The sequence below is a fragment of the Rhinopithecus roxellana genome, chromosome 19 (assembly GCF_007565055.1).
Source record: "Rhinopithecus roxellana isolate Shanxi Qingling chromosome 19, ASM756505v1, whole genome shotgun sequence".
Lineage (NCBI taxonomy): Eukaryota > Metazoa > Chordata > Mammalia > Primates > Cercopithecidae > Rhinopithecus > Rhinopithecus roxellana.
The window spans coordinates 25,192,527-25,207,818 of record NC_044567.1 but is presented as its reverse complement, the minus strand read 5'-3'; the positions used below and the strand labels follow the sequence as shown (position 1 = coordinate 25,207,818).

The following is a 15,292-nucleotide window of genomic DNA, read 5'->3' as shown; positions in this document are numbered from 1 at the left end:
AAGTCAGGTTTCCTATTACTAAAGAAGAAGGCAAAAATGTATATTGGGAGGCAATTAGTAGTCTCTGCCACACACAAAAAACAGAAATGCAAAATAAACTTCAATGAGTAATGCCTTTACCCTGTGAAATTGACAGAACAAACAAATCAAAGACCAAAAGTTTTGGAGAAACAGGTGCTTTCTTGTTATTGAGAATGCCATAAATTGATAAAACCTCTATGGGCTATAATTAGTTAACATCTATCAACATTTTTAAAATATATATCATTTGATGCAACCAAATTTTGTACATATGTACACAAGTTATTTATTGCAGTGTGATTTGAAAAATAGTGGGCCGGGCGCGGTGGCTCAAGCCTGTAATCCCAGCACTTTGGGAGGCCGAGACGGGCGGATCACGAGGTCAGGAGATCGAGACCATCCTGGCTAACAGGGTGAAACCCCGTCTCTACTAAAAAAAATACAAAAAAACTAGCCGGGCGAGGTGGCAGCGCCTGTAGTCCCAGCTACTCGGGAGGCTGAGGCAGGAGAATGGCGTAAACCCGGGAGGCGGAGCTTGCAGTGAGCTGAGATCCGGCCACTGCACTCCAGCCTGGGCGACAGAGCGAGACTCCGTCTAAAAAAAAAAAAAAAAAAAAAGAAAAATAGTGAAAACAAAAAACAAAACTAAGTGTCAAAGAATATGGGATTAATTGACTAAATTATAATCCATTCATTCAGTGGAATACTATGTAGCTGTTAAAAAGAATGAGGTAGTTCTGTATGTACTAATGAGGTATGATTTCAAGAATATACCATCAGTCCCCTACCCCCTAGGAAAACTTTTTTTTAAAGAATACACTACTCTGTCTTTCTTGTCTGCCACCATGTAAGACATGCCTTTCACCTTTGGCCATGATTATAAGGTCTCTCCAGCCACATGTAACTTGCTTCCTGGTGGTGTTCCATGGGTCCAATGGTTCATTCTCTAAAGCCATCTCCTGCTCCTATACACAACCACGAATTTGGTGTCTATTATTGCAAAAGCATCAAGCCAAGATGAAACAGCCTTTTGATTTATTAGTCCAGGTGGAGTCCATGACATCTCTTTTGTGAATATCTCCCATTTAGTGTCTTTGTTCTCAAGAGTGTAAAGGCATCCAACCACAGTGGTTTATAGTTATAATGTAGTTTACTATAACCTGCATCACCCTCTGAAAAGTTTCACTAGTAGGATTGACAATTCATATATGGGTGTGATTTTTTTTCTTTTTGTTTTTCAGTATTGCCAAATTAAATAATTCTTTTCAAAAGGGAAAAAAAAAAAAAAAAAAAAGAATACACTAATGGCCAGGCATGGTGGCTCACGCCTGTAATCCCAGCACTTTGAGAGGCCAAGGTGGATGGATCACTTGAGGCCAGGAGTTTGAGACCAGCCTGGCCAACATGGCAAAACCCCATCTCTACTAAAAGTACAAAAAATTAGCCTGGCATGGTGACATGCTCCTGTAATCTCAGCCTGCTCCACAGGCTGAGGCAGGAGAATCACTGGAACCTGGGAGACAGATGTTGCAGTGAGCTGAGATCGCGCCACAGCACTCCAGCCTGGACAGCAGAGCATGACTGTATCTCAAAATAATAATAATAATATACTATTAAATTAAATGTAAAGGTATATTCAGAACAGTGTTTATAGGATGTTCCCATGTATTATTAAAATGTATAACTTTGGGAGGCCAAGGTGGTTGGATCACTTGAGGTCAGTAGTTCAAGACCATCCTGGCCAACATGATGAAACCTCCTCTCTACTAAAAACACAAAAATTAGCCAGGCGTGGTGGCGCATGTCCGTAGTCCTAGCTACTCAGGAGGCTGAGGCAGGAGAATCGTTTGAACCAGGAGACGGAGGTTGCAGTGAGCCATGATCATGCCACTGCACCCCAATCTGGGTGACAAAGCGAGACTCTGTCTCAAAAAAATATTATTTGAGACCAAAAAAAGAATAGAATAATTTTTTTTTGTTCGTTTGAAACAAAGTCTCGCTCTGTCACCCAGGCTAAAGTGTAGTGGCATGATCTCAGCTCACTGCAACCTCTGCCTTCTGCAATTCTTCTGCCTCAACCTCCTGAGTAGTTGGGACTACAGGTTCCTGCCACCACACCTGGCTGATTTTTGTATTTTTAGTAGAGACAGGATTTCACCATGTTGCCCAGGCTGGTCTTGAACTCCTGATCTCAAGTGATCTGCTTGCCTCGGCCTCCCAAAGTGCTGGGATTCTAGACATGAGCCACCACACCAGGCCTAAATAAAATTATTGAGACTAGGTGGGACTCCAAAAATAAATAGCAAAAAAATTAAACATAAAATAAAACTAATTGACCAGTTGAGATTTTGGTTCTAGAAGTAAATTCATTGCTTTTTTGAATTCCTATAATTTTAAAACTTTGTCAGAGCAGTTTACTGTGGGTGACAAGGCAGTATTCAAACAGACCTTAAAAATTAAATTTTTTAGCTGGGTGTGGCATACACACCTATAGTCCCAATTACTCAGGGGACTGAGGTGGGAGGATTCCTTAAGCCTCAGGACATTCCAGCCTACTGCATTCTAGCCTGGGCAACATAGTGAGACCCTGTCTCTAAAAAAAGTTTTCTTTTAATTTAAAAAGTCTAGAATGAATGTGTGTGTGTATGTGTGAAATAATTCTATAAACCTTTCCTTCTCTCCTTCACCTCTGGTGTACACACTCTACCTTTCATGACTTTTCTCCTATTTCAGCTCTTCTTATATTTTAACCCCAAATCACTAATCCCAATGTACCAGGGAGGATGATGATATAGAACTAAGAATGGGCCAGGCATGGTGGCTCACACCTGTAATCCCAGCACTTTGAGAGGCTGAGGCAGGCAGATCGCAAGGTCAGGAGATCGAGACCATCCTGGCCAACAAGGTGAAACCCCGTCTCTACTAAAAATACAAAAAAATTAGCTGGGCGTGGTGTCACACACCTGTAGTCCCAGCTACTCAGGAGGCTGAGGCAGGAGAATCACTTGAACCCAGGAGGTGGAGGTTGCAGTGAGCTAAGATCACGCCACTGCACTCCAGCACTCCAGCCCTCCAGCCTGGGTGACACAGCAAGACTCCATCTCAAAAAAAAAAAAAAAATGAAGTTATTTCCTTCACTAAGAAAGCACCTGGAAGGCTGTATCAGTCAAAATTCTTTTTAGCCACAAGTGACAGAAACACAATGCAACCCAGCTTAAGCCCATAAAACCAGTAAGTCTAAGGTATGGCTGGATTCAGGGACTCAAGTGATATTGTCAGCATCCTGGCTCTGTCTCATCTTTCAGTTCTGCCTTCTTTAGAATAAGTTTATTTCTAGACAGACTCTCCCCTTGCACTAGCAACATGGTTGCTGGCAGCCTTAGATTCTTATTCTCATAACAGAACAATCTCAGCTGAGAGAACTTGGCCTGGGTCATGTGTCTAGTCCTTGAGTGAGTATCCTGACCAGATCAGGTGGACTGAGGGAGAGAAGGAAAACCCAGGGGCTTTTACCAGAAGTAGGAATGGCTACAGGTGAGGGCTAGTCCCTGGGCCTGTTTACCCCACTTCAAAAGCTCTGCTCTATATTGCTGGGAGGGCTGGCTCCTACAGGATACATTCCTCAAGTTCCAGGTCACCTGGTTCCTGGTTATGATGGCCTATTGCGAGACATTAATGAGAGACTATAGGGAGGGAGAAGACAAGGAGTTTCTTCCCCTCCTCTTTACTGCATGATTTCTCCAGCAATAGTAGTTGTTGCCTTCTGGCCCCATCTCCCACTGGATAAATACTCCATGTTTCTTCTTCTTCCTTTTTTTTTTTTTTTTTTTTTGAGACAGAATTTCACTCTGTCATCCAGGCTGGAGTGTAGTGGCACGATCTCGGCTCACCGTAACCTCCACCTCCCAGGTTCAAGTGATTCTCCTGCCTCAGCCTCCCAAGTAGCTGGGATTACAGGTGCCTGCCACCATGCCTGGCTAATTTTGGTGTTTTTAGTAGAGACGAGGTTTCACTGTGTTGTCTAGGCTGGTCTCAAACTCCTGACCTCAGGTGACCCACCTGCCTCGGCCTCCCAAAGTGCTAGGGTTACAGATATGAGCTACTGCACCCAGCCAATGTTTCCTGATTCTCTGGGTAAACCTACCTCCAGACCTCTAGATACACTGCCTCCACCTTTTGTTTCTCCAGCCTCAGGATGTTAATGCCTTCCTGCTGTTGCTAATCTCTAGATTGCCTCACGGTACCCAGTGCCTCACGGTACCTCTCAGCTCTTCAGTTATAAATGTAACCAAGTGCCTGTATTACATTACCCCTCTTTTCAATATCCAGAGTGGTTTCTAGTTTCCTGACGGATATGTGCAGGAAAATATCCACTCCAAACTCCCCTAAGAAAGGCCCCTGTGTCTCAACATTGTGCTCATTGGTCTGGAGAGAAGCTTCTGGAATTCCATTCCTGCTCCCAGAATTTGTGCCTCATGATGAATTAGCCAAAGGAGAAAAAGGCAAGTCATTTAACTCCTCTGGGCCTCAGTTTCCTCATGGTATCATTCCTATACATTGGGGATGATACCATTTGTGGGGGACTGAATTCATGGCAGCCTCCAAAAGGTATATTCAAGTCCTAATCCCCAGACCCTGTAAATACAGCCTTATTTGGACAAAGGGCTTTACAAATGTAATTAGGGTAAGGATTTTGAAATGAGGAGATCTTCCTGGATTATCTAGGTGGACCCTAAGTCCCAGGACAAGTGCCCTTATGAGAGAGACACATAGAGAATGCATACAGAGAAGAGAAGCAATGTGACCACAGTGATAGAGATTGGAGTGCTGTAGCCACAAACCAAGGAGTGCTGACAGCTACCAGAAGCCGAAAGAGGCAAGGAACCAATTCTTCCCCAGAGGCATGGGAGGCAGTGAAGCTCCACTAACACCTTGATGTCAGACTTTATGCCTCTAGCACTGTGAGAAAATAAACTTCAATTGTTTTCAGCCACCAAGTTTGGGATAATTTGTTACAGCAGGCACAGGGAATTAATACACTGTTTTACTGCATAGGGTCATTGTATTTGTTTGCTAGAGCTGCCATAACAAAATACCACAGGCTGGGTGGCTTATACAACAGAAATTTATTTTCTCACGGTCTAGAAGCAAGAAGTCTGTGACTTCTTGGTTAGTTTCTTCTGAGGCTCCTCCTGGGCTTGTAGATGGCTGTCTTCGCTCTGTCTTCACACAGTCTTTCCTCTGTGTGAGTACATTCCTGATGTCTCTCTGCATGTCCGATTTCCTCTTACTATAAGAACACCAGTTAGAATGGATTAGGACCCACCCTAACGTCCTCATTTTAACTTAATCACCTCTTTAAAGACCCTATCTCCAAATATAGTCACATTCTGAGGTTCTGGATGTTAAGATTTCAACACACGAATTCTGGGACACAATTCAGTCCACAGTAGTCATGTTCCAGATCCTTGGCCTTTATCAGTTTCTTGAATGTACTATATTCTTGGCTGCATTAAGTATTTTTTCCTCTGCAGGGAACTCTTCCCCTAGTCTTTATCTCCCTTCATCTGCTAAGTCTCAATTTATTCTTGAGATCATGGCTAAATATCACTTCCCAAGCCTCCAGCTGTTCATGCTCATAGCACACACACTTCATTGCTCTTATTGAAGTATTGTTTTGAGTGTGTTTGTGCATCTTTGTTTGAGATGAGATCTGACTATGTTGTCCAGACTGGTCTCGAACTCCTGGACTCAAGCAATTCACTGGATTCAGCCTTCCAAAGTGCTGGGATTACAGGTGTGCACCACCATTCCCGGCCTTCTGTGCATGTTTAATGTCTGTCTTCCCTCACTGGACTGTCAGCTCCATGAGGTGACACACAGGGCTCACACTGTACCTATGGTGCCTGGCATATAGCACATACAAAATAAACAAATGAATGAATGAAATGAAGAAACTTATGATTATAAATGAGAAAATATCATGAAGCACATGGTACACTGAGAAAGCATTCAATCCATGGTAGCTATTATTTTGATGACTGTCACCCTCAAGAATCAAATTAACTTGTTATTTATTTGCCAAATGTGATGTCTTCTTCCAGACCATCTCAGAAAGTTCTTCCTGTCCAAGCTGTGGTCAAACATGTCACGTGAGTGGTAAACTTACAAATGTGCCTGCCTGTGTTTTCATCACCCCTGGAGACTCCAAAGCTGTGCTTCCTCCCACACTGCCACAGCCAGCCAGCCATCTTCCTCCTCCTCCTCCTCCTCCACTTCCACCTCCACCTCCACCTCCACTTCCACCTCCGCCACCTCCTCCACCACCAGTAGCACCTGTGTTGCTCAGAAAACCCGGTCTTGCTAAAGCACTTCAGGTAGGTAACAATCTAGTAATGATATGTTTTGGTCAGTGTGTAATATAGCAGTAAAGCCAAGTAGCCTTTTAAGACCAGGCTAATCAGGGCTTGGGCCGGAAGGCTATGTTTTGTTCTGATTCCATATCTTAATTATTATGTTTTTAAAATCTCAGTCCCTAAGGAATTCCTAGAAGCTGGATTGAGAAATGAAAGTGATGTGTGTGAAACCCAATAGAGTGGAAGATTCCTATTCGCTTCTCAGCATGGCTTTTTCCTAGGGAAGAAAACCTCCCTAGGAAACCAAATTAAAAATAGAAGATTGCTTAGTGAGTGAAGTCAGAACAAAGAGTTAGTAGATTCCAAAGTTTCATGTCGTTAGGCTGGAGAATCAATCTCTGTTTCAGTTACTTACTTACCAAGAGGACCAGAAAATTTGTGAATCTCTAAGACAGGCATGACCCTGTTTTAAAATCTGCTGAATTTTCACTAGGATACATTTGGTTTAATGTAGCTGAATTAAATCCAGAGTCTTCCCAATCTTGACACCAAAAAAAAAAAAAAAACAAAAAACCCAGAGCCTATTGTCATATTTGCCCTAGTTATACCTCTTATTGTATACATTCTTGCTCTATGGAAACTGAGTCATCTTTCTAGGTAATTCAAGGAAAACTTCACTTTAACCCGATTAACTCCTTCAACTCTTGTCTTATTGTAATGACTCCTGCGGAAGATGCATTATTGCAGGAAACTGGTCCATCTCTTATTTGTTAGCAAAGCCTTAGCTTATAAAAACAAAATTAGGGGAGAGGTGGGAAGCCTTACATTTTGCTGAATACTTTTCAATGGGTGATAAAAACAGGATTATTCTTGGTTGAGTGGAAAGAATATGAAAGTTTCCTAGGGTAGATAAGAGTTACTGAGTCTTTAAAAACTAGATTTGGATTTGCATTTCACCAGTTGTGCTGGTTCCAATTTGAATTCTTACCTCACCATGTATTTTAAGGCTGGACCATTAAAAAAAGATAGACCCATGCAGATAACAGTTAAAGATCTGCTGACTGTGAAATTAAAGAAGACACAGAATGTAGATGAAAGGAGGAAGGTAAGATGTCATTGACCATATACATGTTCTTTTTGCTTTTAACCTTGTTGTCCCATTCTGGAAAATAAGCATAAGCCTTATGTATAGAAGTCATTCCAGGCAGGGTGAGTGGCTCATGCCTATAATCCCAGCACTTTGGGAGACCAAGGTGGAAGGATCACCTGAGCTCAGGAGTTCAAGACCAGCCTGGGGAACATGGCAAGACCTCATCTCAATTTGTATACAACTGGGGGTGTGGGGCGGGGCTGGGGGGAGAAGTCATTTCATTTCAACTTAAGTTTTTTATGTTTTTATTTTAGTAGTTTTGGATTTCCCAACAAAATGTGTATATTATAAAATGATTTAATTAGGCAATTTTATCTCCCAACTGTTAGTCTGAAGAGGTAGAGACATCCTTTGAAGCTTTGGAATAAAAATTGGGTAGAATAGTGGATGTATCTTACACATACTCAGCACTCAGATATTTGCCATTTTTGCATGTTTACATTTTGAGTGACATTTTAAAATTTGTTTTAATAATGTCTCATTTTATAATTAAAGCTTATACCATCGCCGAAAGCACGGAATCCACTAGTTACTGTCTCTGACTTGCAGCGTGTTACCCTGAAACCTAACTCCAAAGTGTTATCAACTCGAGTTACAAATGTCTTAATGTAAGGAACTGCACAGTACTATGCTCCACTATTTCTTAAAAGAATGATATTGTCGTACAAGGGCCTAAAAAACGGGAAAACCAGATTTTTTGTGTGTATTTCTAATGTTAAAAGTTATATATGCTTATTATAGAAAGAAATCTACAGAAAAGTTTAAATAAGAAAACAAAAATTATCTAAATAGTCCTATCATTGGAGATAGCCACTATTAACATACTGCGGTTTATCATTCTAGTCTTTTTCTGGGCATATGCTTTATTGCCCCATTTAAAGATGCTGTTTATTATGAGATATGCCATTGATTTAATGACAGATTTTGGGATAAAAAGATATACTATCAAGAATTTTAGGCTGGGTGTGGTGGGTTATGTCTGTAATCCCACCACTTTGGGAATCCGAAGTGGGAGGATTACTTGAGGCCAGGAGTTTAAGACCAGCCTGGGCAACATAGCGAGAGTCCCATCTCTAAAAAAATTAATTAAATTAAAAATTAGCCTGATGCAGTGGTGTGTGCCTGTGGTCCCAGCTACTTGGAAGGCTGAAGAAAGAGGATCACTTGAGCCCAGGAGATCAAGGCTGCAGTGAGAAGTGATTGTGCCACTGTACCCCAGCCTGGGCAACAGAGAGAGAGACTCCATCTCAAAAAAAAAAATGATAACCTAAATGTCTCAAGACAGGATTTTATCTGTGAAATTTACATGCAATGAACTGCATATTTTGAAGATGTCAAAATGAAACTTTAAGTTAATTTTCAAAAAGATGGGAAGAGTTCATGATATATTGAATGGACAAAACTGTATCTACAGTATGATTATACACAGACAGATACACACATATACCATATTTACTTGATTCCAAGACATACTAGTTTTCATATTATATAATATCTGAAAGCAACCTGTTGTTTTTTTTTTTGTATTGTTTTATTTTTTGAGATGGAGTCTCGCTCTGTCGCCCAGGCTGGAGTGCAGTGATGCGATATCGGCTCACAGCAACCTCCACCTCCCGGGTTCCGGCGATTCTCCTGCTTCAGCCTCCTGAGTAGCAGGGATTACAGGCATGTGCTACAATGCCTGGCTAATTTTTATATGTTTTAATAGAGATGGGGTTTCACCATGTTGGCCAGGGTGGTCTCAAACTCCTGAACTCAAGTGACCCACCCCCCTCAGCCTCCCAAAGTGCTGGCATTACAGGGGTGAGTCACTGTGCCTGGCTTAGGTTATGACATTTAATTTCTGTAAGTCTTCATTGGACATCCATGCCTATCAACTCTGTACATGGCTGAGTTTTTCCCTAGGATGGATTTTTATACATGTAACTCCTGGGTCAAGAAGTATTATGTATTGGAATGGCTATATCACCTTATATTCCCATCAGCATCTACTGCTATTTTTTTTTTTTTTTTTTTTTTTTTTTTGAGAAGGAGTCTTGCTCTGTCACCCAGGCTAGAGTAGTGGCACAATCTCGGCTCACTGCAACCTCTCCCTCCCAGGTTCAAGCAGTTCTCTGCCTCGGCCTCCTGAGTAGCTGGGATGACAGGTGCCCACCACCATGCCCAGCTAATTTTCATATTTTTAGTAAAGATGGGGTTTCATCATCTTGGCCAGGCTGGTCATGAACTCCTGACCTCATGATCCACCTGCCTCAGCCTCCTCAAGTGCTGGGATTACAGGCGTGAGCTACCACACCCAGCCTCTACTACAATTTTTTAATGTAACACATAGAACTACTTTCTTGGATGTTGCCTATAGAAATGATTGCTTTCCTTTAGGAAAAAATAATAAAATCTGGCAAGTTCTAATTTTTATCTTTGTTTTATCAGTACTCCTGGAAAAAGTCAGATGGATCTGCGGAAACTGCTTAGAAAAGTCGATGTAGAGAGGTAATACGCTCTCATATCTTTATGCCTTCTAAGTCCATCTTAAAAGTTGGCATAAAACACAGCTACTTTTATTTTCAATACCTTTGTAGGAGCCCAGGTGGAACCCCTCTTACCAACAAAGAAAATATGGAAACAGGAATAGGACTGACTCCAGTGATGACTCAGGCCTTAAGGAGAAAGTTTCAGGTAACCCTTTAGGAAAAGAATATTAGTTCCTTTGCTTGAAAATAATTTGGCCTGGTGTGGTGGCTCATGACTGTAATCCTAACACTTTGGGAGGCTGAGGTGGGGGCATTGCTTAAGCCTAGCAGTTCAAGATGGGCAACATGGTGAAACTCTGTCTCTACAAAAAATACAAAAAATTAGCCAGGCCTGGTGGTGCATGCCTGTAGTTCCACCTACTTGGGAGGCTGACGTGGGAGGATCACTTGAGCCCAGGAGGTCAAGGCTGCAGTGAACTGTGATTGCACCACTGCACTCCAGCCTGGGTGACAAAGAAAGACTGTGTCTCAAATAAATAATAATCATCATAATTTATGATCATAATTTAAAGCAGCTTTCTTAGTAATAATAATTTTTACATGGTACTGTGTTTTACAAAGTATTTTCATATTTAGGCTTCATAAAATTCTATAAAATATAGGTAGGATTGGCCAAGCACAGTGAGTGGCACATGCCTGTAATCTCAGCACTTTGGGAGGCCGAGGTGGGCAGATCACATGAGACCAGGAGTTCGAGACCACCCTGGTCAACATGACGAAACCCTGTCTCCACCAAAAAAATATAACAATGGCTGGGCACAGTGGCTCACGCCTGTAATCCCAGCACTTCGGAAGGCCAAGGCAGACGGATCATGAGCTCAGGAGTTTGAGACCAGCCTGACCAACATGGTGAAACCCCATCTCTACCAGAAATACAAAAATTAGCCAGGTGTGGTGGTGGGCGCCTGTAGTCTAGCTACTTGGGAGGCTGAGGCAGGAGAATCACTTGAACCTGGCAGGCAGAGGTTGCAATGAGCCAAGATCGCGCCACTGCACTCCAGCCTGGGTGACAGAGCGAGACTTAGTCTCAAAAAAAAAAAAAAAAAAAATTAGCTGTGCATGGTGACCCATGCCTGTAATCCCAGCTACTTGGGTGGCTAAGGCATGAGAATCACTTGAACCCAGGAGACGAAGGTTGCAGTGAGCCAAGATTGCGCCACTGCACTCCAGCCTGGGTGACAGAGTGAAACCCTGTCTCAAAAAAATATGTATATATATATATGTGTGTGTGTGTGTGTGTGTGTGTGTGTATGTAGGATTATCATGGTCTATCTGTAAATGTCTGATTTTATTCCTTTAGTACATTTTTTTTTTTTTTTTGAGATGGAGTCCCGCTCTGTCACCCAGGCTGGAGTGCGGTGGCGAGATCTCCGCTCACTGCAAACTCTGCATCCCGGGTTCACACCATTCTCCTGCCTTAGCCTCCCAGGTAGCTGGGACTACAGACGCCTGCCACCACGCCCAGCTAATTTTTTGTATTTTTAGTAGAGATGGGGTTTCACTGTGTTAGCCAGGATAGTCTCGATCTCCTGACCTCGTGATCCACCCGCCTCGGCCTCCCAAAGTGCTGGGATTACAGGCGTGAGCCACCGCGCCCGGCCTCCTTTAGTACATATTTTTATTAAATATTTATTAAGCACTTCCTATATGCTCAGCAGTGTGTTGAAGTACTGGGAATATAGTGGTAAGCAAAAACAGATACAGATTACTGTCTTGAAGCTTTCAGTCTAGCGGGGAGAGTAGGCATTCATCAAATAATCCCATATTTGTATACTATCACATGGCAGTATATGCTGTGAAGGAAAGGAATGAGGTTCTGTGGGAACCCAGAGAGGAACTTGATCTTGCCTGGATGATCTAGGAGGGACTCCCTTAGGAAGTGATGATGCTTGAGGTGAGAATCAAAGAAGGAAGAGGCATTTACTGGATAGGGTAACTGTAGGTTGGGTCCACCATGAGTGTCAGGAAGGAGAGAGTTCCAGGCAAAAAGAACAACATGTGTAAGAGTCCCATGGTGGGAGGGATCTTGGCCTATTCAAGGAACTGAGAAGTGACCAGTGTGGCTATAAAACAGAGGGAGCCCGATGGTGGTGACAGACAGGGATGGAGATGTAGTTAGGAGTCAGACCATGCAGAGTTGATAGGAAAAGGTCTTGACAGCTTTCTTTGTCACTTCCATGTACAACCACACACCAAAACCAGTAGATCAGCCGGCCCTGGTGTGACTTCTTCCAAACCCTGTTGATCTTAGTCATCTCCCTAATTGCCTCTATCATTAGATCTGTGAAGAACAGCCATCCATCGGTCACCCCTGCTGGAGTGCTGGAACACGGGGCTGCTAGCATCTTTGGCTTTGAAGTTTATAGTTCGTTCTCTCTCTGGATGCAAGGACATACCAAACACCACTGCTGACACTCTCCACCCCAATACTGTCTTCCTTTTGTTCCCTGTTTGAGAATCAGTGCTTTTTGTGGGACAATATAATTTCTCTCTTACCAATCAACTTGGTCCTCCTGGGCACTATACAGCTTTCTCTGGAGATGTGACCAGGTTCTTCTTTCCTCCTCTTAGAGCATGCTACCCCTAATCGCATTCCTTGGTGTTACCCAAAATTGTGAAGGGCGGGAGCAAAGGGACAAGGCCTCGCAGAAGGTCTTAGCCCCTTTCTTTTTCTGTTTACCTCTAAGATCCTTGTTGTCACTGCCCCACTTTATAACAGGTACAGTGAGTGGAGAACTCTGGAAATGGATAAACTATAATAATTATAAAGCCACATGTTGAACAACAACAAAAATCACAGATAAGACCTATGGCATATGTTGTGCTGCCAGAATCTACTTAGGAGGAGGATGTCTAGTTAAAATTGTTATTAGACATAGATGACTTATCCCACCCAGCCCTTAGGCTTCCTTTTTTCTTAAACTCTGAAGCAACTGTATCAGGTTTTGCATTTGGCTTCAGGTATCAGAAATCTGACTACAGTGGTTTAATCAAATAGGGACATGGCAGAGTGTGGTGGCTCATACCTGTAATCCCAATGCTTTGGGAGGCTAAGGCCAGAAAATTGCTTGAGGCCAGGAGTTTGAAACCAGCCTGGGCGATACAGCAAGACTCTGCCTTGACAAATAAATAAATAAATTGGGAATTTTTGTTTTTTTAATATATACAACTAACTCCTTTTTGTTTTTTTAAAATTTACAGACAAGGTCTCACTATATCTCCCAGGCTGGTCTCAAACTCCTGGGCTCATGTGATTCCCTTGTCTCGGCCTCCCAAAGTGCTGGGATTATAAGCGTGAGCCACCGTGCTCAGCCTACAACTATCTTTTTTTTTTTTAATTTATTTTTTATTTCAATAGGTTTTTGGGGAACAGAAAGTGTTTGATTATTTAGTGGTGATTTCTGAGATTTTGGCACACCCATCACCCAGGCAGTGTACACTGTTCCCAGTGTATAGTCTTTAATCCCTCACCCCACCCCACCCTTTCCCCCAAGTCCCCAAAGTCCACTATATCATTCTTATGCCTTTGCATCATCATAGCTTAATTCCCGGACTTATTTTTTTAATTTAAATATTTCTTTGGGAAGTAGGAAGTCCACAACTATAATACAGTGGTTTCACCATATAATCACTGTTCTTCCATCCTTAATGTGTGGTTTTTATCCTCTTAATACAAAATGGCTCCATTTCCTGAAGCCTCATGGCCACATTCTAGGTACGAGAAGGAGAAAGGCAAATGTTAGGTAAGCTATGCCTCATTTCTTCAAAGATGCCCTATCCAGGAACTTCTGATTGCATCAGGGAAACTGGGAAAAGTGGTTTTTGGAATCTGAATGTAGTGTTGCCCTGCAAAAATTCTGGGTTCTGTTGAGAAAGGAGGAGAGTTGTATTTATCACAGCAATATAATTGATATTATATTTGGGACTTTTTTTTTTTATATAGCTGGCTCACCCTAGAAGCCCAACTCCAACTCTGCCACTTTCTACAAGCAGCTTTGATGAACAAAACTGATGCCAACTCTGCCTGACTCCATGTGATGATCCATAAAAAATACAGATAAAAACACCCAGCCAGGCACAGTGGCTCACAACTGTAATCCCAGCACTTTGGCAGGCTGAGGTGGGTGGATCACCTGAGGTTAGGAGTTCGAGACCAGCCTGGCCAACATGGTGGAATCCCATCTCTACTAAAAATACAAAAATTAGCTGGGCGTGGTGGTGGGTGCATATAATCCCAGCTATCCGGGAGGCTGAAGCAGGAGAATCACTTGAACCCAGGAGGCAGAGGTTGCAGTGAGCCAAGATAGCGTCATTGCATCCCAACCTGGGCAACAAGAACGAAACTCCATCTCGGAAAAAAAAAAAAAAAAAAAACCCAAATCCTTCTTTTTAATGTAGTAGGGTGTATATATATATAGATATACTAATATAATTCCATTTGGAGAATTAGAGTATGTATGGAGCGCACATACACTGTGATATAAAGTGGATACAGATATTTGGGTATTTTCTAGTTTGCATGATCATCAAGAGAACCAGATGGGAAAATACAGTCTCCAAAGTGATGTTTATCCTGGAATTTAAATTAGAATATCATTTCTAGCATCTTAGGTAGGTACTTATATCTGGCTCACAGAAGTCTGAGGTATTCCTTATTTTTATATCTGCTGTCCACATTTATACAGCTACATAAAAATTTTATGACGACTTCAACATGAACCTTATATTTTCGACAATGCCTTGCCAAGGATTCTCAAGTCCATAGCAGGTCACTGTGAGACCTAGTTCCCTGTTGTCACTGACCTATGTATTCAAAGACAGTAATACAGCCTGGGAAACATAGCGAGACCCTATCTGTATCAAAAATTTAAAATTAGCCAGGCATGGTGACGCATACCTGTAGTCTAAGTGTCCAAGTTACTTGGGAAGCTGAGGTGGAAGGATCACTTGAGCCCAAGAGTTCGAAGCTATGGTGAGCTATGATTGTTCCACTATACTCCAGCATGAGCAACAGAGCAAGAACCCATCTCTAAAACTAAAAGGCAACTCCCCAGAAAGACTGGATTTCTACAGATAAATATTGCATTAAGATGCCAAATAGAGTGTTGTAAAGTCACCAGACTAGAAAGCAGACCTGGGGGCAATGTTTATCACCTAAGAGGCAGTCCTGTTTTTGAGACCCACATCTTAATAGATAATATGTTTTTTGTTTGTTTGTTTTGAGATGGAGTCTC

General features: G+C 42.3%; 1 protein-coding gene across 1 annotated transcript in view; it reads left to right on the top strand.

The window, feature by feature from the left end:
- The window catches only part of PRR11 (proline rich 11), a 47,030-nt gene extending 32,862 nt beyond the window's left edge, over positions 1–14,168 (top strand). The window contains exons 5-10 of the mRNA XM_010376824.2: positions 6,126–6,398; positions 7,384–7,482; positions 8,023–8,135; positions 9,958–10,017; positions 10,107–10,203; positions 14,002–14,168. Coding sequence (XP_010375126.2) covers positions 6,126–6,398; positions 7,384–7,482; positions 8,023–8,135; positions 9,958–10,017; positions 10,107–10,203; positions 14,002–14,070 — 711 coding nt within the window. The 3' untranslated portion in view covers positions 14,071–14,168. The remainder of the gene's footprint in view (positions 1–6,125; positions 6,399–7,383; positions 7,483–8,022; positions 8,136–9,957; positions 10,018–10,106; positions 10,204–14,001) is intronic.
- The last annotated feature ends 1,124 nt before the right edge of the window (positions 14,169–15,292 follow it).